Here is a 24,504-nt window from a genome sequence, read left to right as displayed (position 1 = left end):
ACTCTGGCCTCTTTCTAGAGCTCCGACCTGAAGATCACTGACGTCATGATTCAACCTACTTTTTTTCAGAGTTCCCAGTTGTCTTGAAAGCACCATAAAGCCAGAGAATGCGAGACTTGGATGACAAAATTTGCCCACAAAAAGGATCTGAGCACAGCACACCAAGGTGGGTCCAAAAATGTATTGTATGCTGCTGCATAAATGTAATATGTCTTAATCAAAATTAGTGCCTCGTCGTTCCCTTATGCTATAGTTTGTACATCTCAATTGTTAGAAGAAACCAGATTTGTTTAAACAAGTCAGTCATATCAGCTATGGTTTTTTAAAAGGCAGTAAATGAGTCTGAGTGAACTGTTTTGTTGCCAGACAAGGCCCCACTGATAGCCAGATGTAGAGGTGGTAAGGATTCACTCCATGGTGCTGAAATGAAAGCTCTGCTGTTGGAACAGCTTTATGTAGGGCTTAACAGTTTGTGGTCACCGTTTGTCACCATTACAGTGCAATTCATGTATTGATTAGTCTTGTGGCTTTGCATCTATGTTTTTTGTTTTGTTTTCCCCACCAAGCTACATGCTAAAATCGCCACTTAACATAACCCTTACCATTATACATTTCAACTTCAAATTGGGTAAGGGCATCCAAAGGATTCCAGATAACACAAAGCATATGAAATGACTCTCCTCCAAACACAAAAGGTGGAATGCCAAAATAAATGTATCAAGTGATAAAAATAAACTTAGCTAGTTGTGCAAGACTTTGTGTAGATGCAATTTTTTAAAATGTTTGCATTCTTTTCTCCTTTGAGAAAACAATGCCTGATTCAAGGGGTGTGTGGCAGATTTCAAAACTCTTCCGGGAAGGACTGATAGGATACGCTTGTGCCTCTGTGCCTACATTTGACAGATCTTCAGAATAAACTACAGACATGGGTATCCTTTGAATTTCACTGTTTTACTAAGTTGCCAGTTCACAGCAGTTCACAAATGGGGAAATTATTTTAACGATGTGGCTATTAAGGCGGAAGGAATCATATCAAATGAATTCCTACATCTTATAAAATAAGGATGGCAATTCCTGTTCATATTACGGTAGATTATCATTAAATGTTTATCCCATATCTGTTGTATGTCAGCAAGGCAGATCATTGCCAGGATATGATCTGCATTATCATCGCAAAAACTACCTTTACAAGCGATCTGGATGTCTATTTTGATAAAGTAGTTAAAATCATGCTCTCATGTAGTCCTAGACTATTCATCTTTTGTGTTTTCCTCCAATCCCAAGAAACACGATTCTGCACTCGCAAGGAGTGACACATTAGCCCTTTAGTAAAATTACATCTGAAGCATCATGCTATACTTTACTCCAACAGTGGCAAATGTGCCTAAATCAACAAACATCCTTCAAACTTGACATTCCACACCTGTATGTACAGACAATAAAATATAGACAACTCCAGAAAGGCAACATATTTTCATTTCTAAAATGGTATAATTAGGAAAAGCATTAACTTGGTCGAAAGAATCTGACATTAACTCCTTGCCTATGATGCCATCAAGAGCACAAACAAAACATGAGGTTTTTGTCCCCCTACGCATACACAAAAGCAGAACTCAAAGACTTCAGTTAGAGTATTAATCATTCACACAGAAATATACATGATTGGTCAATGGACAGGGTTGATATGCTGTTCTTGTCCTTTAATCCTCTGCCAGAGAAACAGTCTCTCAAACTCTGGGTGGATGCTTAATGTCCAACAACTTTATATGAAGGTAGACTGGTGTGTGTCAAAGTGTTCTTTATGTTGTGTGATTGCACGTGGGTGAATCTTGGTATGTGTGTGAATCTTCCATGCTGTGCTTGGGGTCCAGGCAGCTTGGAAACTCTGAACTTGGCAGGTGCTACGCATCACTGTAGCTGAACACGGTATGCACAGATGAGAAGCTTCACCTGGGGAGAAAGAAAGATTCCATCAATCAAATGTATTGGTCAAATTTAATTTATCAACAACTTGTCAGTCTTTTACAGTAACTGGGCCTAGACTCCCTCTCACCATGGCCATGAGTTACTCTGCTGTGTGTGTGTGTGTGTGTGTGTATGTGTACCTTGGCTGTAGGTGACTCTGCCAGGCGAATGAACAGTTTGTTGATGCCTGGCACTGGGCTGAATGAGTAGATGAAGTGACTATCCTGTGGGGTGTAATTGAAAGAGGAAAAGATCAGTGACATGAATCAATCAACTAACTATGAGGTAGAACCAAAAGAAATCTACCGTTCTCCAGATCAGGAGTACTCGTGATCTAGAATGAGACTCACCAGGAAGATGGGCAGCTGGAACTTGTCGTTGAGCACCACGGCGTGGACACTGCAGGGCCCACACAGCCTGGCTGTGATCTCACTCAGGAAGTTAGCATGGAAGATGAAGAGCAGGATACCTGAGCCTGGAAGGAGAGAGATTAAATGTTTTATCTAACCCCCCAATACAGTGTGTGCAGGTGATTAGCACTGTTTGTAGGTGAATCCTACCCTCTCCAGGTGTGTGAGGCGATTGTTTGTAGCCGAACTCCAGAGAGAAGTCTGGTCCCTCACACAGTCTGTGACAGGCCAGAGGGAACACCGGCTCCAACAGGGCCAGCCGAGTCTCAAAGAATGCCCGGATAGTGTCCTCTGCCACACTTGATAACCTGTGTGTGTGTGAGGGAGAATAAGATATCACTTTGCTGCTAACAGTATGTGGGGTTACAGTATACCATCTTAACTCTTACATATATATATATATATATGTACCTTTATTTATACTAACTCATAAGTTTACAGAGCAAGAGTGAGAGAGACATGGCAGCAACACTCACATGTTGATGTGGTCCTTGATGAGGTCGCACACAAGCAGGTTGTTGCTAACCTTGGCAAAGTACATGGCCGTATTCTTGTGTTTGGACAGGATGTTACAGTCGGCCCCGTACTCCAGTAGGAGGCGCACCACGTCAGCATTCCCTCTCTTACAAGCCTGAAGAACAGAGGCTACTGGTAAGGAACTATTGCGATAAGTCTAACACAGGACTTTAGCAGAAATTAGGATATTTACAAATAGGAGTCATTGATTAACAATCTCTGTGCTTCAGGGGTGATATGTTGATTTCTAATTAAACACAGTATTTGTCTTCATCGCCCCCGTTTTTTTCCTTCCTCCGCCGTACCTTCATCAGGGCCGTCTCTCCTCCCAGTGTCGGAGCGTTGACATAGGACCCTGCCTCCAGGAGGATAGCAACTGTGGTCAGGAAGTTCTGAAATGAAAAAAAAAGGTGTTAAGTAAGTAAACCTTGCATAAGACATTTACACACAAACAAGAGTAGTGTATACATGTGTGTAGACTAGACTGTTTGTAATAAGGCGGTTTAAACCAGTCCATCATGTGTTACCTTCTCTGCAGCGTGCATTAGGGCAGTGGTTCCATTCTTCTGCCGTCCGTTCACCTTCACCCCCTTCTTTATCAGGAGCCTCAGGATGTCATCCTGTCCCCCTGCTGCTGCCAACATACTCAGGGACATACCACTGGAGTCCTGCAGGAGGCAACACAAACTCCTTCATTACTGAGGACCAGAGCTTTCCATAGCCTCTGGTAGCAAACACTATGGGGAGAGGGGAAGGAATCAAAATGTATCTGTACAGCTAATTGTTTATAGAACAAAAAAAAAAAAAAAAAAAAGTTAAGCTTTCAAAAAAGTGAACTATTATCGACTTAGCTAGGGTGTTGTCTTTTCATCCAAAAGGTTAAGTATGTAAAAGCATAAAGCACTGAGCAATGGCGATATACTATATTTACAAAAGTATGTGGACTCCACTTCATTAGTGGATTCAGCCATGTCAGCAACGGATGTGGCAGAAGTGTATAAAATCGAGCACACCGCCATGCAATCTCCATACACAAACATTGGCAGTAGAATGGCCTTCCTGAAGAGCTCAGTGACTTTCAACATCGCAGTCATAGGATGCCTCAAACAAGTCAGTTTGTCGAATTTCTGCCCTGCTAGAGCTGACCCAGTCAACTGTAAGTGTTTTTTTTTGTGAACTGGAAACGTCTAGGAGCAACAACGGCTCAGCTGCAAAGTGGTAGGCCACATAAGCTCACAGAACTGGACCGCCGAGTGCTGAAGTGCGTAAAAATTCTGTCCTCTGTTGCAACACTCACTAGAGTTCCAAACTGCCTCTAGAGGCAACATCAGCGCAATAACTGTTTGTCGAGAGCTTAATGAAATGGGTTTCCATGGTCGAACAGCTACACCATGCGCAATGCCAAGCGTGGGCTTGTTGTGTAAAGCTCGCCGCCATTGGACTTCGGAGCAGTGGAAATGTGTTCTCTGTGATGAATCACGCTTTCACCATCTGGCAGTCCAACGGACGAATCTGGGTTTGGCGCATGCCAGGAGAATGCTACCTGCCCGAATGCATAGTGCCAATTATAAAGTTTGTTGGAGTAATAATGGTCTGGAATAGTTGCCCAATATCAGTGCCCGGCCTCACTAATGCTCTTCTGGCTGAATGGAAGCAAATCCCCGCAGCAATATTCCAACATGTAGTGGAAAGCCTTCCCAGCAGGGGGGACTCCACATTAATGCCTATGATTTTAGAATGAGATGTTCAACAAGCACGTGTCCACATACTTTTGTCATGTAGTGTAGATTCCTAGTATTACAACATCATGAAATCTCAAAGCGGTTTTCCATAACCGTTACAATTCCAAATCCCTGTTGGAACACTAATGATGGACATCAAGTAAGCTGTATGAATATTCTCAGAACTGAAAGAGCATGTCTTGCGGCTTAGAAAGTTTACGTCAAGTAACAATTTATTAATGTCGCAAATATAGTATCTTACAATAAACACAATAAGCACCAGGTGGTAACAAAAGGCAGCTTGATAACAAATACATGTTGGTGAAAAAAACTATTTAAGCAATGATGTCCATGTCTTCAGACAGTAAATAGTGGGGTGTGGTTTAAACCCCCGACAATTGTTCTCAGTTAACACCCAACACTGGTAGACCTTATGCAGTTACAACATGAACTGACAACTATGAACTAATTTATTTACATTATTCCTCCTTGATCCAATTAGAAGCAACAAAGGTTTACTTGCAATAGTAACATTATCTAGTAGGCAAGCGGATCAAATAATACAAAGAAGCAACAGCCGTCAAACCCTATACAAGTTAGTCAGTCTAAATTAGTGTTGAGGAACTTAAACAGCTACTGTGAATCAATATGGTTAAGACCGTAGTGAATAATAGCAACATTAATTTAAAAAGTTGAAATGTTTATCGTTTGACAAGCAACAAAGTACATGTTCAGCTAATGCCTAATAATTCCCATAATATTTAGTAGAAAACACATGTATAAGAGAAATAGCCTAGGTTGTGTGTGTGAATCTGAAACCAATTCCACATGCAGAACAAAGGATCTGTTTCCAATTGTTAAGGCAGATTTCAGTTTCTTATCAATAGTAAACTTTGACCAAAGGAGTGGATAGGAGAACCAAAAACTGACCCAAATTGGATGGGAAGTCATCCAACTTTAGTGACCATTACTGTAAAGTTACTAGTGACCATAAACAAGGCTTTGGTTTAGGAACCATAAACTAGCCTTCACAAACTTGCGATGTAAAGGGATTGCTAATAAAAGTGCACCCGTTCTTGCCAAACCCATCAGTTATCACTCACGCCGAGTGCAGATTCCACACTTCTTTCAAAGAGTTTACTTGGAAAATCGGGATGCATCCATAAATGGGCCCTTTGATAGGATCTGAACGTGTCACTGATGAGATCGAAATTGGGGAGAAAAAATAATATATATATATATATATATATATACACACACACACATAAAAACTAATATAAAAAAACTACTGATACATACCGGTAGCTAGGACTACTAGATAGCTAGTTCGCTAACGTTAATAACAGAAATACAATATCCATGATAAAACTCAACCATGCTTCAAAAGCAATCAAGTATGAATTGTGTAAGTATACCATGTATTTATAATAAGTAACCATTTACAATGGAGCAGTCTTCATCTAAACCTTCTTCTTGACATGATTGGATTTTAAGCGGCTCAAACATCAAGCCATACTCTCTTAGCTGGGCACATATTTCATACATAAACCCGTGGCTCCAGACTAGCATTTTCCCTTGGTGGCACTTGGCCCTAGTTCAAACACCGCTCCATCGCCGCACCGAACAAAACAATATGTAGCTTTCTCTTTGGAGGAGCAGGGATAGAGTGCCGTGTGAAACCACGCAGTGCGCCTCGTCGGACATTGCCCTTTTAGTGCAATAAAACCTTGTGGTTTCTTCAACACAAGGTCACTGGTATGCCTGAATTCAACCCAAAACCAACAAGAAAGTCTGCACTGTTGGTAAGTCAAGAAAAGCTCTCAACCATGACAGCCTGCTTTTCATTTCTATTCAGTTCGACTCGCCATACATTTGGCATCTGAACTGTGCGTAACTTTTTCAGTTGGTGGCACCAGCCCATGATTTAGTCACAACCCACAAAAATTGCAGCGTCATGCAATATAAAATGTTTGTACTCATCTTATAAAGTCAGTCATAGTTATTTTTTGTAATAGAAGATATTTTGATGTGCAACCTAATCCCATGATTGGCATGGATTTTGGGTTGACAATATGGTAATTGTTATATATGAATGTTTTACTTTTTCAATAAAGATGAATTTGCCTTCATCTAAAACATACATTTGGGGCTAATTCAACATCTGTAGAAGTGGAAATTCAAAACACATTAGATTGCTAACTCTAAATATGATACCCACTACTAGTAGCCATGTATTAAATCAGTAAATGCAATGTCCTGAAAACTCCAATGAGACCTATATGCCCTCACAATATTCGATGCATATTTCACTCCCCACTCCGTATCTGAAAGCCATATAAAATTGTTTGTAAAATAGTTGCTACTGAGCTCAATATTGAGTTTAGAAAAGTATACCTATAGAAAGCTGAGACCTCATTGTTGTACAACCAGAACATGTGTTTTTCTACCAGAGAGGAGAATGGCTCACTTATCACATCAGCAGGCCCCAGCGAAACAGGGGCAGGTGGGCAGACACTAATATTACAGGAATGAGGATAATGAACTTTACTGTTTGACCATATGATATTAGCCACCCCAAAAAAATAGGAAGGTTTGAGTGAGGTGACCATGTAGAATGTGCAGCTAGCACAGATGGAGCCCTGAAACCCATTCACACCGCACTTCAACCAGGAATAACCTGCTAAATTCCCAGGTTTGCTGGTCAGTTGTTTTTACTCAAAACCTAACCTAGACATATACACAAAACATTTTGTACATCTGGATCCAGAACCATTTGGTGAAAGTATACCAGTATTGTGATCAAAAAGCTAAAGTCAACAGTTTAACTGTATAGATTTGCACAACAATCTACGAAGTTGTTAAAACAAACTAAACATTATGCACTGTACTTGGTACATGTTATCTATCCATGTGGAGCATATACTGTATTTCAGTCAGTTATTGTGGCCATTTTTATGCAACATGGTTCAATCGAAACGTGGTGCGTTTGGATTCCAAATGTACGTCCATGATGCCTTGTTGCCATTGCTGACCCAGAAGATTCAGTTTGACAGCCTTTGTAAAGGGCCATTAGAATTTTTTTAATAACAAAAAGGTATGATTCCATTCTTCCTTGCCTCCTTTCTCCCAAGGTTGCAAATGTGTAGCCCATAGCAAAATACTGAGTTTTGGCACCACATAATGCATTGTGACAATAGAATTTTGTAGTTGACAATTTCAACATCGGCGAAACCAGTTTGCATGCATAATATATCACTATGTAGTTGCTACGGATACGTTCGTAGAACGAAGTAGACACTTCATTCTTGCTTTACGTTACGAAGTGAGATTAGTCAGATTAAATCAAAAGCTATCTTCTCCTTTCTCCATCCTTGCATACCTTCAACCATGGGAGGTTTTCAAACTAGTTCAAGATAATCATAAGGACAGATAAACAGGACAATCTTCTGGATGTCCCAACGGCACACCTGGTTTCTGATGCACAACTGGACTCTGTTGCAACCCTGGTTTCTGTGTCACAGGAATTGGTTTTTCACTATCCATGTTTTGTTTGCCTGAAATATGCCTCCTGCACATTGTCATTAATGTGTTGTGCACATAGTTTTTTACATCTTTCCAAGTCCTGCCTTGTAGAACTGGTTCAGCTGCAATACATGCGTCACATTCCTTTTTACCTGGAATCTTCATCAGTTTAGTGAAGTCTCCTAGCTGCCGCCTGACCGCAGCCTGAGCCTCATCACCCCAAATTTTCTGTTTCCTTGGTATTGCAACAGGACCTGCCTCTAGTCTCTCCTGTGCAGATACGGTCATTGTTCCACCAACTCTTTCCTTAGCACTCTTTGCCTCCGTTTCTTTTTCTTTCTTTGCCGCTCCTTTCTTTGTCTGTTGGGTGGGGTCCACTCTTGTAAGACCCTTCTTCCTTTTAATAGATTTTACTGTGTTGTGCACATAGTTTTTGATGTCTCTCCAAGTCCTGTCTCGTACAGCTGGTTCATTGTGGAGGCATACTTCACAGTCCCGTTTACCTGGAACCTCCATCAATGAGATAAAGTGTCCTAACTGACGCTTCACCGCAGCCTTAGCCGCATCACTCCACGGTCTCCGTTTCCACACTGTGCCCACCTTACCTGTCCCCTCAGGAACTGCCACAACAGGAAGCGTCTGCGTTGGAAGTGTCTGGGCATGAAGTGTTGGTGTAATAACTGTATGCGCTGGAAGTGTTGGTGTAATAACTGTATGCGCTGGTAGTGTTTGTTCAGGAAGTGTCTGTGCAGGATATGTTCCGGCAGGATATGACCTAGCAAGTTGTGTACCCACAAAATGGTTCCCCGCAGGATATGTCCCTTCAGGATATGACCTGACAGGATTCGTCCCCGAAGTATAAGCACTTGCAGGATATGATCTTGCATCATGTGTCTCTGCAGTATATGTCCCTGCAACATATGAACCTGCTGGATAGGTCCCTGCAGGATGTGTCACGGTAGGATATGCTCTCGCAGAATCTGTCCCCGCAGAATATGACATCACAGATTGTAATCCTGAAGGATATGACTTCTCAGGATATGTCCCAGCATGATATGACCTTGAAGGCTGTGCCTCCACAGTATATGACTTCGCTGAATATGTCTCTGTAGGATATGATGACCCAGTAGGACATGTCTCGGTAGGATATGTCCTTCCAGTATCTGTTCCAGCTGGGTATGTCCCTGCAGAAGATGTCCCTATGAAATGAATAGAAACAGAAGAAAAGGATTCATGAACATGTGCCATTATCATATATTGTGAAGAGGAACAGAGCAAACACTATAGAGTAATAAGTTGCCAGCTTCTCAAAAATGTAGGTCTAGTGAACATGTAAATGGCACAAAAACAGATGTTATCATTTAACCCCTTAAAACACAATGGACATCTTTCTCCAAATACCCTGTAAAGCAACTAATACTCACCATATGTAGGAGAAACAACCCTTTCCTCAGATGGCCCTGGAATTACCACTGGAACCTGATCCATTGCAAGCAGCAGTTTGCTGATTTCTGCTAGATGTGCTGCATTTTCAGAGAGCCTGTAGTACTCTTTATGGACCTGGGTGTCATGTCCCAATAACTTTGCCACCCGATCCAATTCACTTTCATTCAAGTTTAATATTTGGCAATGGATAGCAACCTCTTTCCTCACTGCCGCATGGATCAGACTTTCAGGATTCTTTGCATCACACTCATGTGCACACTTCCTCAGACAGTCAAACCCTCTGATGTAGCTTGCTGCATCCAGGCTACGTGCAAAGACATAAGGGTTGTCCTTTGACACACCAACTTTGTCTCTGTTTGCAATAAGGATCTCAAGAGATGAGATCATCCTCTCCGTTAGTAGGACTGGCATTTTCCTACCATTTTTGCCTTCTATTTCCAACCTGGTTAATTTGTCGTCACCAAGCTCCTGCTCCAGCCTTGAGAGGTTATTGAAAATGTCTGCACTAGCTGGAGCTTTCTTTCTGTTTGTGTATGTTTCCAACAGCATTTTCGCAACTTCCCCTGTCCTTTTTCTGTTGAAGAGAGCTATTTCTGCAAGAAGAGTTTCATTGAGCTTTTTCCAGACAGTGTTGGTGGGGTTTTCCAGCAATTCTTTCTTCGCTGTGTCCTCTGCAACCTTGAGAAACTTCTGAAGTTTGATCAAATCCTCAGTTAGTGAAGACACATCAACTTCATCACACATAGGGACAGCGCTGAGGGATAGACCGGAAAAACAGTTATTCCAATCGTTTTCAAGAAGTTCAATGAACCTTTTGGCTTGTTCCTCTGCCTCACGGTCCTCTGTCATACGACTCTCCCCAAAAGCTATTTCGGTAGCTCTTTTCAAGGAATAGCCAATCTTTAAAGCAAGAGATGGGGTCTTGTACCTGTCGGAGGCAGGGTCATGACCACTCATTTTCCTGGCAGCATGAACGGCCAATTTGAATTTGGATGGTACACATACTTCATGCAAGTATTGGACATCACAGTCCATCTCATTTACATTAAGTACAAATCTAGCCAATTCCCTCATTTTTGAACCAATGTAGGTAAACTGTGACTTGGCATGACCATGCTTTGCAGATAGTGCATTGCCATATTTACATATGAGGGGATCATTTTTGATGTGGCATGAGATGTCATCTTGATTCATATTGTGTATTATTTCTTCACATCCTCCAGTAGAATAGACAGGCAATGGAGCAAGTTGAGAGGACGCAGCCTGGATACTCACTCTTTTTCCTCCCCTCGTTTCATCTTGTCCTTTTCTGGCATTACATGAGCTCTCATGCTTCCATAAATCTATTTTGTTAAAAAAGGCTACACAGTGTTGGCAGGGTAGGTAGTCACGCACAGAAGCACCACTGTAAGAAGGTATTTTCTTTGTCACAACTTCATCTCCACATTGAAGAATTTCTAAGTTGTGTTGATCGTTGCCTTTGTTACGGAGTTGGTCAAGCAACAGAGACCTGATTTTGGAGAGTTTTGGGAAGCTGATAGCATGACCAACAGCTGCTTCTTCTGCGTGCATCCTTTCTAAATGTCTTGCAATGTTATGGTGTGGTTCATTGCAATAAAGGCAGAAGTACTTTTTGTCCAATTTTCCCTTATCATCATCATCTATCGTACTACATGTGCTGACTGTCATTTTTGTGCTGGAACGTAAGCTTGACCGTGTACCTTTCCGTGGCGCAAATATTTTGCGGCAAGTTTTTTTAGCTTGTGCCGTTTTTGGAGGGTACTGCTCATATTCATCCTCGCATGAGCTTTCTGCATTAGATGGAAGAGGATCTGACCCACTTGGAACATTTGAATCAAGTCTTTGTCGTTCTACCTCATCACCTGAACTGTTTTCATGAATCTCGTCACCACTCAAACTGCTTTCCTCAGCACCCTTCTTTATGTCACATAAAGCTCTCTCCATGTCACATAAAGTCTTCTCCACATCGCATGAAGTCTTCTCTTTATTGTGTAGAGAATGTTTCTCTTCCTTGTGTAAATGATTCTCTTCGCATGGAGGAATCTCATCTTTGCAAAGAGATTTCCTTTCGCGGTGAGGATTCCTTTTGCGGTGAGGATTCCCCAGGCTGCGAGGATTCCCTGCTGCACATAAAGGCTTCTCTTCATCACTTAATCTCTTCTCATCACATAAAGTCTTCTTTTCCTCATTTAAAATATCCTCTTCCTCATTTAAACTCTTCTCTTTGCCACTTAAACTCTTCTGTTCAACAGTGTATGCCTGTAAAAGAACAAGTAAACAGAAGATTCATAACTTATAAAAGGGTAATCTCATGATGCATTTAGTTTCAAATGTATGAAAAGTGAGACGTATATCAAGCAGCTTCATAGCTGTTGGGAGTTAGTGTTTAACTTGTGGCAAAGAGAAATTAGGTCAACTATACCATCATGCTAGACAAAGCTGGTGTCCCCTGCCCTGTTTCATACGCAGATAAATCTATAGTCGTGAAAACCTCAGTACTGCTACTTGAAAACATGTACAGTACACATTGTGAGTCATTCAAATGATCGCCTAAGAGCACCTCAACAATGCTCTCAACTTCAATCACAGTCAAGCAAGAATCAATGCAATGGTTACACAGCACCAAACTGCGTGTAGACTGAATTCTTCAATAATAATAAAAAACCACATTTGACCCATTCAAGGAATAGTTTATGGCTTTATTGTATTAAATCAGCGAACTACAACGTTTTGACATTGTAAATATGTCTGAATTAAATAATGTGATGTTGGATGAGATGCTGCATGGAGACGAGGAAGGTACAGAAAATGAAACGCCATGCAACTAGGCTTCTAACCTCATTTTGCCAATTACTGTTTTGAATTCTCACTATATTCAGTATTTTGTGACCTACATGCAATGATGAGCGTTTGGTGGGTGATTTAAAAGTGTTTTCACAAATAGACCCAAATAAGATCCTGGACTGTTTGGCAGTCTATAAATATGCAAAACAAACTCTGGTCCAAATGAATTCTGGTACTTGCCCAACAGTTACAGTTGCAGCAGAACGTTTGAGAAATATAATATATATTCAGCAGGCCCTTAAAAACACTGATTGGTCCACACTAATACTATTGAGTCCTTATAAATTGTAATAATAAACAATGCTAAATTGGACAACCGAAACAAAATGTCACTGGGCAAGTAATATTAGCCTATGTAAATACATATTTTGTTAATAGAATACATGCTTATGGCAGTAGTTTGTTGAACTGTGAAGGTTTTGTTCGATTCATATTTGAAATTATTATTGTACACAAAGACAACTGTATGGAAAAAGCTGAAATGTGTTACTGGTATTGTAATGAGTGACTAAGGAAGGTTTTTTATTTTAGCTTTTCGGCTATTCATTGTCGATAATGAAGATGAGTGAAATGTCAGTACTGCTATGTCCGCAGCAGTTTTACATGCTCTGCAGTGGTGCAAGAATACTATTCTGAAGGCATTACTGTACCTGAGGTAAATGTTGTATCTTATAGCTTCTTGTGAACTTTGACCTCTTGCTCATCATGTTCTGTGTCTGTTAATGAGAAGATAATACCTGTCTGAGACCACTCTAGCTGTCTCCATGGTAACGTATGAAAATTATCTGACAACTGTGCACAACAAACATTCCATACAATATAATGCTTGGATTTATTCATTGCCAGTCAAAGTTGGCACAACAGTTTATTAGGTATGATAATAGGCAAAACTTGTTTTTAAAGCAATGCAATAAACATTACATTTTACAAACTGTATTTTCCTATTCAAGCTTAACACATCTTTACAAAACAATCTGTAGCTCCATTAGGCTAAATTACACAACAGTAGTTAAAGGGCATAATCTGCTTACCTTTGATTGCTTAGCGGTCCTCAATGGATACAGTCAGCAGGTACTGTAGTCGGATTCTCTCTTTCAATGTCCTGGTATTCAACCTCTGCATGCCATCACTGGCTCTCACGTTATATCCAATATTTATAACTGTTTTATAACTCGATCAGAGTGGCTAAGTTGATCCAGTTGTATCTATGTTTGAACCAGACTGGCTAAATTCATTCTACACAATACATTTAATTAAAGCGGCAATCTGTAACTTAAATTTCCAGTCCTGTGTACTGCGCTTGCTGTCATTTCTGGAATGAAAGTAACATATTGTGGCTTTAATTGTGTAATGAATTATGGTACTTGGTGCTGACCTATATGCATTAGCTAAACATATGTATCAAAAGCGAATCTGTTGCCGCCCAAAGTTGGTTAACGTAAGTTTTTTGTTGGAAAACCCGAGAACAAATCTAAAGCTTATGAGAGAACTGTGATGTATATCGCAACATGGTCCTCATTTGAATGAACTCACAAGTATAACCACACACACAGGCTACTCTAACAAAAGGTAAAAACATATTTAATTGACTAGTTGTGACTAGTTAGTGCTTGTACTGGGACTGAATAAATATGTGGAACAGCTGGGGCTCCCCAAAGACGGGGAGCAAAGCAGGGGGGAGAATGCAGGTGAGAGGTACTCTCTTTGGAACACAGAACATACCTCCTGGTCCAGATTGTAGTCCTCTTTGGAATTGAGTGCAAGTTTCACAGACATGTAATCCCCACTTTTCACTGCATCCCGCAGCTCACCTGAGGGACACACAGATTTCACATCAGTAGTTGTCTACATCCATGTGTGGAAGAGAGAGGTCCATGTACAGCCGATGTTGAGAGACTGCTGGAAAACATGAGAGAAAGAGGGTATGCACTTACTGGGAGATAGAGGTGGAGCAGAGAGAATCTCATCCTCTCCGTTCAAATGTTTCTGAAAGTCCTCCAGTGTCATCCAGTCCAAGTTGAGGTCCATTCCAAGGTTAAGAGAGGCTTGCCCTTTGTCTGTCAGTCACAAACCACATCCAATTTAGTATTATTTCACATGGCCATTATGAGAGTCTATCCAGAAACAACCATTTGCCCCTTAACACTTGTGTAGATCTGAAAGGATTGGATAGGTGTTAGCAATAATGGTAGGTTTTGTAACAGATGTGTGTGTGTGTTGACTTCTGTGTGTGTCTTTGTGTGTTTGTTGGTTCTGTGGCGTACCAAACTGCGTACCAGACTTGTCAGCGCTCTCCAAGGGGTCTTGATTGTCGTCACAGGCGATGAAGAGCCGTGGCTCGCTGTCCTCTCTCCTCCTCCTCCTCCTGTCATCCTCTTGGGTCCTCCTCTCCCAACGTTGAGCCTCCTCCCTCCGGTCCTCTCCACCGAACTTTGACTTCTGGGCGGGTTCCTCCTCTGCCTCCGCCCTGTCACCAGTCTCCATAACACCGGGGCTCTGACTGGGCCGAAATGCTGTTAGATAAAGGAAAATAGATAAAAATAAAAAGGTGGCATAAGAGGTTCTGTGTGGCTGAGTTTGTAGTTTGAGTTCGATTCCCACGGGGTACTAGTACGATAAAGTATGAAAATGTATGCACTCACCACTGTAAGTTACTCTAAATAAGAGTGTCTGCTAAATTACTAAAATGTCAGTTACATTTTTGTTTATGTCTTGGTTGAGTCAATATGTAGTGGCTGCGTCCACTACATTCATACGCAATTCAAAAACAAAAGCTTAACAACAGACCCTTTCAATTCTTCTCACCGTCTGTATGTTTGGACTTATCTGGCTCTGGCTTCCGAGCAGGTGACTCCTTTGTCGGCTTGGTCCTTTTCTCAATTTTCCCTATGAGCTGAAATTTGAACATAAACATTTAAGATTTTACTTGAGGCAGCTTAAGATGGACTTTGAGGGCCCTGCCGCTGGCTATATCACCAGCATTTATTTACTAACCCCGTACATTTAGTGCAGAACTGCTTGGCATACCTTTGGTGGTTTAGTGTTCTCTGTGGTGGTGGGCTGATGGACCATCTGTTTGCGGGGAACACGGTCCTTGGCCTCGCAGTTCAGCAGGAACTTCTCAAACAGGTTAGTGGAGGCGGTCGGCTCCTTATCCCCACCCACTACAACTTTAGACTCCTCCACAGTCTTGCTAGTGCTTGCCCCTGCACCAGAGGAGGAGGAGGAAGACGAGGATGAGGAAGAGGGAATTTTAGGCGGTGCAGGAGTGGTCTCGTGGCTCTTGCCCTTGGCCTTCTTGTGGACTTGGGCTGGGGCAGGAGTGTCGCTGGAGTCAGAGGTTGGTGTGGGCTCATCCCGGCCCTGGCTTTTGGAGGAAGTGAGGCTCTTCAGTTTTGCGAGGCCGCTTGCGGAGAGCATTGGCGACAAAGTTTCCAGTTTCTTGCCTTTCTTGTCCTGAAGGAAGTCCTTGATGCCCTGCAGCTTCAGTTCTGACTTACCCTTTTTATTCTTGGGCTTGTCATCAGCGCGAGACTTTTCCGTTGTGGTGGTATCATCCGTCTGGGACTCAGATGGCCCCTCGCTAAGCTCCTCTTCCAGGGGGGCGGTGGCCTCATCTTCAGTGGACTCCAGATCACCCCTTCGATCCTTCTTTTTCTTCTTTTTCTTCTTCCCTTCCTCCCCATTCTCTTTTTTCCAGTGCTTCCCTCCATCCTTGGTCTTGTCCTTCCTGTGCTTCTTGGAGGGCACAGGGGCTTCTTCCTCTTCATCAGAGTCAACAAATCTCTTTTTGGAGTCGGACATCTTGGTTCCGCGGCCAGGGGTTGGGGGAGGGGAAAGCTCCTCTTCATCAGACTCCGGTGCCGGACGAGGCCTGAAGTCCTCCTTGCGCTTGTCTTTCTTCTTTTTCCTCTTCTCCTTCAGGGGAGGTGCCTCCTCCTCATCCTCTTCTCTGGGCTTCTTCTTTTTCTTCTTCTTAACATGCAGGTCTGTGGGCTTGTCAATATCACTGTCGCTGTCAGAGTCAGCATCGAACACATCACTCTTCATGGGCAACTTCTACAAAGGAGAGGGGACATTCACATCAGCCATTGAAAGTGATATTGGTTACTCGAAAGGTAGTTAATGTAACAGTCAGTCCTATAAAGCACTTTCCATTCCAGCAATTAGACTCGCCTTTCTTACGATGGCTATGATCATTCTGGATGGGACTTACCATGCATTTCTTAGCATCTTGGTCTTTCGTGATCTTAGCCTCTGCCAGAGCCCTCTTGTAGCCCAGGAGCACCTCCCTGCAATCTTCCAGGTGGGCCTCAGGCTCCCACGTGTCATCATCAGAGGAGTAGTTCTTCCAGCGAACCCGGTACAGGACCTCCCCCTAAAGACAAGGGCAAATACAAGTGGGTGAGAGCAATATTACCAGTCCAGTTCTTTCACATCATTGCAGAATATGAAGACTGACTGAGTGACTGTATTGGGCCTACACCTACTCATAGACCTCCTGGGTGTATAAAAAAAACTGACAGAGTTTGTATTAAGTCTGACACATGCCTAATCAGACCTCTCCATCTGAGACAAACACACATTCCGTTAAGCGGCCGTGTCTGGCAATGTGGCACACAGCCAGTACTCCCAGTACCCCACTTCCCACCCAGGGCACTGAGACACCAAAGACAACCCGTCACAGGGGATAACCGTTCTGACACTATCTAGGTTTCCATTCAATTGGCGACAGACTTTCATGCGAATATTCTAAAATTTGCATAAAAACAATATACGCATTTTCCCACCAGAGATGTCACCATCAAATGTACTTGTTGCGGATAAAAGGCTGTGTGTGATATCATATTGCACATAAACAGCTTTTGAGGTTAAATTCCCATCTCATTTTCAACTCTACTGATTGTTTTGTCACAAACATTTTACGTTTTAAAGCAAATGTGCCCACTCTTCTATTGGCATGTGGCTCTAGCCAATAGTTCTCAGATACAGTGTTTGTAGGCTACCCACGTGATGAGATTATTTTGGACAAAAGAGATAATTTCTATTTGTCAAATGACAGCCAAGCATGATCATCATGTCACCAGAATAAGAGCCTAGATATTTATTGGAAAGAATCATCAAGCTCATCATCGTGCACTTTCACCACCCTGTGAAGTTTATCGTAATTTATTTAATCTGTAGCCTAATAAACTGCATGCTTTCCTGAGTCGTAGTGGGAGGACCACAACATATCACGTGATGCCAAATGTATTTTAATATGATGGTTATTATATTAATATTAGTGCATAAAGGTGCTTCCACTGCCATTTCTCACAAAAAGATCCCAACTTGTCTAGCGTATTTTGTTTTGTCGATAATCTGGAAAGTTTAAACAAATTTCCATCACTCCTGTCGTGACATTCTTTATCCAACATGTCCTTTACTCACATAAAAAGGTTGGCTGAAAACCTGGTTACTTTGACAGTAAATTTTGCATGTTTGTATCATGTGACTAGAGGTCGACCGATTAATCGGAATGGCCGATTAATTAGGACCAATTTCAAGGTTGCCTAAAAAATATGAAATCGGTAATTTTGGACGCCTATTTTTTTTTTTTACACTTTTATTTAATCTTTATTTAACTAGGCAAGTTAGTTAAGAACACATTCTTATTTTCAATGACGGACTAGGAACGGTGGGTTAACTGCCTTGTTCAGGGGCAGAATGACAGATTTTTACCTTGTCAGCTCAGGGATTCAATCTTGCAACCTTACGGTTAACTAGTCCAACGCTCTAACCACCTGCCTCACGAGAAGCCCACCTGTTACGTGAATGAAGCCATGGTAAGTTGCTAGCTAGCATTAAACTGAATCAATCATAATCACTAGTTATAACTACACATGGTTGATGATATTACTAGTTTATCCAGCGTGTCCTGCGTTGCTTATAATCGATGCAGTGCGCATTCGCAAAAAAGGACTGTCGTTGCTCCAACATGTACCTAACCATAAACATCAACGCCTTTCTTAAAATCAATACACAGAAGTATATATTTTTAAACCTGCATATTTAGCTAAAAGAAATCCAGGTTAGCAGGCAATATTAACCAGGTGAAATTGTGTCACTTCTCTTGCATTCATTGCAAGCAGAGTCGGGGTATATGCAACAGTTTGGGCCGCCTGGCTCATTGCGAACTAATTTGCCAGAATTTTACGTAATTATGACATAACATTGAAGGTTGTGCAATGTAACAGGAATATTTAGACTGATAGATGCTACCCGTTAGATAAAACACAGAACGGTTCCGTATTTCACTGAAAGAATAAATGTTTTGTTTTCGAGATGAGTTACCCGGTTTCGACCATATTAATGACCTAAGGCTCGTATTTCTGTGTTACTATGTTATAATTAACTCTAAGATTTGATAGAGCAGTCTGACTGAGCGATGGAGGGCACCAGCAGGTTCATAAGCATTTATTCAAACAGCATTTTTTTGCATTTTGCCAGCAGCTCTGCTGTTTATGAATTCAAGCCTATCAACTCCCGAGATTAGGCTGGTGTAACGATGTGATGTGAAATGGCTAGCTAGTTAGCTGGGCACGCACTAATAGCGTTTCAAACGTCACTCGCTCTGAGACTTGGAGTAGTTGTTCCCCTTGCTCTGCATGGGTAATGCTGCTTCGAGGGTGGCTGTTGTCAATGTGTTCCTGGTTCGAGCCCAGGTAGGAGCGAGGAGAGGTACGGAAGCTATACTGTTACACTGGCAATACTAAAATGCCTATAAGAACATCCAATAGTCAAAGGTATATGAAATACAAATGGTAGAGAGAGAAATAGTGCTATAATTCCTATAATAACTACAACCTAAAACTTCTTACCTGGGAATATTGAAGACTCATGTTAAAAGGAACCACCAGCTTTCATATGTTCTCATGTTCTGAGCAAGGAACTTAAACGTTAGCTTTCTTACGTGGCACATATTGCACTTTTACTTTCTTCTCCAACACTTTGTTTTTGCATTATTTAAACCAAATTGAACATGTTTAATTATTTATTTGAGGCTAAATTTATTTTATTTATGTATTATATTAAGTTAAAATAAGTGTTCATTCAGTACTGTTGTAATTGTCAGTATTACAAATAAATGTAAAAAAATCGTCCGATTAATCGGTATCTGGTTTTTTGTCCTCCAATTATCGGTATCGGCATTGAAAAATCATAATCGGTCGACCTCTACACGTGACTAATGTGTTCTGGTTCAAATGAGGTACGCGTGTGACTGCAGCACACACAACGAGAGTCAGGTTTCTCTCCACCAGCCTCCCTCAGAGGCTTTGTTTTCCTTTTTCCCGCCCTCATACTCTCAGCTCAAAAGCAATTTAGATAAGAGGAACTGGCTGTGCAAGTGACTTCTCCACACACCCCTCTTCATCCAATATTGCCCTCCCCTCTTCTTCCGGAACTCTGGAGGTTTGGTGGGGCTGGGTGTTTAACTCTGAATCACTGTTGAGTCACAATCACAAGCCTCAGAAAATCCTCTTTTTCTCCCTTTCACCTAACACTTGCTCCATCTCACACAGATCAGACCTACACAAACACATTCTCTCCCTTTACTTATACACACACAGATTCTTGCTTGCACTTTAATAGAAGAGCCTACTGCTTAATCCCTGTGACACATGGCCCATGTTGTGTGGCAACTCAGCAGCTCTCCTCTATAGTGTAGTATAGTGATGTCAACAGACTGAAATGTGGTAGCCAGGGACCTTTGCCAAACTCTGCCCCCCCCCCTACACCAAAGTGTGAACTTACCCTCATACGTTTAAAAAAAAAAAAGCATTGGATTGGTGTAAGAAAAATGGTTGACTGTTTTCTCTAATTAGCATAACAGGTAAATCAGTTGTTCCATGTCAACAAACTAATGTGTATGTAAACTGCCATCTTGTCCATTTCAAATCTTCTCTCCATCAATGAGAGAAGATGTGAAATAGACAAGATGGCGGTATACACATTGTTGGATTACTTCATGGTGCATTTTCTAAATTCCAACGTTCAAACCTGCAACTAGCCATGGAAGTGTAGAAGACAGCGGTGGTTTCCAAGTCGGGAATTGTTTAAGTATTGCCAATTAAAGACTGGTCGAAAATGTCCTGCATGCCCTTAACAGTAACTGTTAACGTTACCTAAGTATCAACGTTTATCCGCCAAACTGTAACAGCTAGTAATATCTTAATAGCTCTGGTCTGTACCATCTTATTAGGTACCGTGGAAGATTTGCTTAATAGCTAATACGTCCAGTTATTTAGCTAACTTACACAAAACATGTCTAGACTATTAGCTAGTTTGCTAACGTTAGCGCTTTCCTAACCAACTAGCATAGCTAATTAACTAGCACATGTAGCTAGCTCATTAAAGACAATTACGACTTTGTTGTGCAAGGCTTAGTACAGAGGGTTTGTTGTATTTGGCAAGTCTGCGCAAGTGGGGATGGCTGAAGTCCAGAAACGCGAAAGAAAAACATCAGTCTGTCCGACCTTGGCCTAGCGCAAGGAGAGGGCGTCGTATGGGCAAAGTTGTGCAGCCATTTCAATTTCCTTTCGGTTGGCTAACTGTGCATGGCCATTTTAGCATTTCTAGCTAGCTATGTTGTCTATTTACAGTTTAAATAAATTAATCACGGTTCCCAGTGTTTAAACCGTCTCATTGTTGTCACATTGTGTAGCTAGATAAAGCTACCGTTCAGCTAGATGGCTAACAACCAAAACTGCCTAGCAGTAACGTTAGCTAGCTAGTTTCGTTACCTCCTCCGTTCGCATGTCAATAATCCTCTCCACTTCGTACACATCTTCAACCTCGTCTTCGCTGTCTCCAGCCTCTGGCTTTTCCGCCATTTTATCGTTAGTTATAAACAATTATTCGTTACTTTTCTTATTATGCCTTAGCCGGTATTACGGCCAAGACCGGAGCTAGCTACAGTACAAGATGTCTATTTTTTCATTTACTTCGCTAGCCACAGTGACTTTCTGCTACTAGCTAGCTGGTTAACATTACAGACGGGGAGCTGATAAGACTAGGTGAGCTGTCTGAGTAGGCGGGGAAAACTAACAGTGCATTTTCACCAGACGTGGCGTCAGCAGGAGAAGGTCCGCCCCCATTCATTCTTGATGGCATAAGGAGAAATGTACAGGGTATTGTGGGAAATGAGCGACGAGAACCCTGCTAGCAGAGCGGGAGAAAAAGTTGAGCAGTAACTAAGTTTGGTGAAACATCTTTGATATGTTGTAATGGCCAGGTATATTTTCTCATTAACGTGGTATTTACACTGAACAAAAAACAAAAATAAACGCAATATGTAAAGTGTTGGTCCCATGTTTCATGAGCTGAAATAAAAGATCCCAGAAATGTCCCATACACACAATAAAGCTTACTTCTCTAAAAATGTTCTGCACAGAATTGTTTACATCACTGTTAGTGAGCATTTCTCATTTGCTACATAATCCATCAACCTGACATGTGTGGCATTTCAAGAAGCTTATTAAACAGCATGATCATTACACAGGGGCACCTTGTGCTGGGGACAATGAAAGGCCACTAAAAATGTGCAGTTTTGTCACAACACAATGCCACAGATGTCCCAAGTTTTGAGGGAGCATGCAATTTGCAATGCTTACTGCAGGTATATCTCTCTGGTCACCCCCAAAACCAATTCTGTCTTTGGCCGCCTCTCCTTCCAGTTCTCTGCTGCCAATGACTGGAACGAACTACAAAAATCTCTGAAACTGGAAACACTTATCTCCCTCACTAGCTTTAAGCACCAACTCTCAGAGCAGCTCACATATTACTGCACCTGTACATAGCCCACCTATAATTTAGCCCAAACAACTACCTCTTTCCCTACTGTATTCATTTTATTTATTTATTTATTTTGCTCCTTTGCACCCCATTATTTGTATTTCTACTTTGCACATTCTTCCACTGCAAATCTACCATTCCAGTGTTTTACTTGCTATATTGTATTTACTTTGCCACCATGGCCTTTTTTTGCCTTTACCTCCCTTATCTCACCTCATTTGCTCACATCGTATATAGACTTGTTTATACTGTATTATTGACTGTATGTTTGTTTTACTTCATGTGTAACTCTGTGTTGTTGTATGTGTCGAACTGCTTTGCTTTATCTTGGTCGGGTCGCAATTGTAAATGATAACTTGTTCTCAACTTGCCTACCTGCTTAAATAAAGGTGAAATAAAAAACATAAAAAGGTATGTCCACCAGACCTATTGCCTGAGAATTTAATGTTAATTTCTGTACCGTAAGTCGCCGCCAACGTTGTTTTAGAGAAATTGGCAGTACGTTCAACCGGCCTCACAACCGTAGACCACATGTAACCACACCAGCCCAGGACTTCCACATCCGGCTTCTTAACCTGCGGTAATATCTGAGACCAGAAACCGGACAGCCGATGAAACTGTGGGTTTACACAACCAAAGACTTTCTGCAGAAACTGTCTCAGGGAAGTTATTTTATTTAGTTCAAATTTTTGTTACTTTTACCCATCCCCCCCACACCCCCAATTTCATGGTATCTAATTGGTAGTTACAGTCTTGTCTCATCCCTGCAACTCCCATACAAACTCGGGAGAGGGGAAGATCGAGAGCCGTGCGTCCTCTGAAACTCAACCCAACCAAGCTGCACTGCTTCTTGTCACAATGCCCACTTAACCTGGAAGCCAGCCGCGCCAATGTGTTTCGGAGGAAACACCGTGTCACCTGGCGACCGTGTCAGCGTGCACTGCGCCCGGCCCGGCACAGGAGTCGCTAAGGCGCCATGGGACAAGGACATCCCTGCAGGCCAAACCCTCACCTAACCCGGAAGACGCTGGGCCAATTGTGCGCCGCCCCATGGGTCACCCGGTCGCGGCCGGCTGCAACGAAGCCTGAACTCTAACCCAGAATCTCTAGTGGCACAGCTGGGTACTGGACTTCCTGACGGGCCGCACAGTTATGTTTCTTTCATCACACCATGTCACGTTGGCCATAAGGCATACGCCCCCGCCCGTCTTCTTACCAGAAAGATGTTTGTTCCTGTCGGCGCGATGCGTGGAGAAACCCGCTGGCTGCACCGCTTCGGATTGCGTCTCTCCAGTTAGCCATGTTTCCGTGAAGCAGAGAACGTTACAGTCTCTGATGTCCCTCTGGAATGCTACCCTTGCTCGGATTTCATCAACCTTGTTGTCAAGGGACTGGACATTGGCAAGAAGAATGCTAGGGAGTGGTGCACGATGTGCCCGTCTCCGGAGTCTGACCAGGAACTCAGGAACTCAAATCCTTCTGTTCACCTGATTTAGAATTCCTCACAATCAAATGTAGACCGCATTATCTACCAAGAGAATTCTCTTCGATTATAATCACAGCCGTATATATCCCCCCCCAAGCAGACACATCGATGGCTCTGAACGAACTTTATTTAACTCTCTGCAAACTGGAAACGATTTATCCGGAGGCTGCATTCATTGTAGCTGGGGATTTTAACAAGGCTAATCTGAAAACAAGACTCCCTAAATTTTATCAGCATATCGATTGCGCAACCAGGGGTGGAAAGACCCTGGATCATTGTTACTCTAACTTCCGCGACGCATATAAGGCCCTGCCCCGCCCCCCTTTCGGAAAAGCTGACCATGACTCCATTTTGTTGATCCCTGCCTACAGACAGAAACTAAAACAAGAAGCTCCCACGCTGAGGTCTGTCCAACGCTGGTCTGACCAAGCTGACTCCACACTCCAAGACTGCTTCCATCCCGTGGACTGGGAGATGTTTCGTATTGCGTCAGACAACAACATTGACGAATACGCTGATACGGTGTGCGAGTTCATTAGAACGTGCGTTGAAGATGTCATTCCCATAGCAACGATTAAAACATTCCCTAACCAGAAACCTTGGATTGATGGCAGCATTCGTGTGAAACTGAAGGCACAAACCACTGCTTTTAATCAGGGCAAGGTGTCTGGTAACATGACTGAATACAAACAGTGCAGCTATTCCCTCCGCAAGGCTATCAAACAAGCTAAGCGCCAGT

The 24,504-nt window shown here is 42.2% G+C and overlaps 1 protein-coding gene across 5 annotated transcripts; it reads right to left on the bottom strand.

Annotated features, from left to right (window-relative positions):
* Positions 1–1,307: 1,307 nt before the first annotated feature.
* Positions 1,308–21,559, bottom strand: LOC112240340 (M-phase phosphoprotein 8). Of its 5 annotated transcripts, XM_024408655.2 has the most exons (14): positions 21,229–21,534; positions 16,662–16,823; positions 15,473–16,504; positions 15,251–15,338; positions 14,710–14,958; positions 14,380–14,502; positions 14,168–14,256; positions 3,419–3,559; positions 3,197–3,283; positions 2,852–3,006; positions 2,526–2,683; positions 2,316–2,440; positions 2,106–2,189; positions 1,308–1,950 (listed from the first exon to the last, which is right to left on the bottom strand). In XM_024408655.2, exons 1-14 carry the CDS (start codon positions 21,316–21,318, stop codon positions 1,909–1,911), a joined length of 2,625 nt encoding a protein of 874 aa, XP_024264423.1. In that variant the 5' UTR covers positions 21,319–21,534; the 3' UTR covers positions 1,308–1,908. The 5 variants fall into 5 exon arrangements, 1 of the variants encoding a protein (XP_024264423.1); XR_002952010.2 differs by lacking the exons at positions 1,308–1,950; positions 2,106–2,189; positions 2,316–2,440; positions 2,526–2,683 and adding exons at positions 8,740–9,333; positions 9,559–11,860 and having other exon boundaries at positions 2,948–3,006; positions 21,229–21,559; XR_002952012.2 differs by lacking the exons at positions 1,308–1,950; positions 2,106–2,189; positions 2,316–2,440; positions 2,526–2,683 and adding exons at positions 8,740–9,333; positions 9,559–11,860 and having other exon boundaries at positions 2,948–3,006; positions 14,722–14,958; positions 21,229–21,555.
* Between the last annotated feature and the right edge of the window lie 2,945 nt (positions 21,560–24,504).

Source organism: Oncorhynchus tshawytscha, linkage group LG03 (assembly GCF_018296145.1).
Source record: "Oncorhynchus tshawytscha isolate Ot180627B linkage group LG03, Otsh_v2.0, whole genome shotgun sequence".
In the NCBI taxonomy this organism is placed as follows: Eukaryota; Metazoa; Chordata; class Actinopteri; order Salmoniformes; family Salmonidae; genus Oncorhynchus; species Oncorhynchus tshawytscha.
The sequence above is the reverse complement of the archived record's forward strand: the minus strand, read 5'-3'. Positions and strand labels throughout refer to the sequence as shown.

Bases quoted from the DNA above. Each gene is read 5' to 3' on its own strand.
- LOC112240340 (XM_024408655.2), bottom strand. From the start codon at position 21,318: ATGGCGGAAAAGCCAGAGGCTGGAGACAGCGAAGACGAGGTTGAAGAT. The intron at 14,257-14,379 runs GTAAGTGCATAC...TGTGTCCCTCAG, and splicing joins TGCTCCACCTCTATCTCCCA to GTGAGCTGCGGGATGCAGTG. The intron at 3,560-14,167 runs GTATGTTCTGTG...TGCCTCCTGCAG, and splicing joins ACTACAATCTGGACCAGGAG to GACTCCAGTGGTATGTCCCT.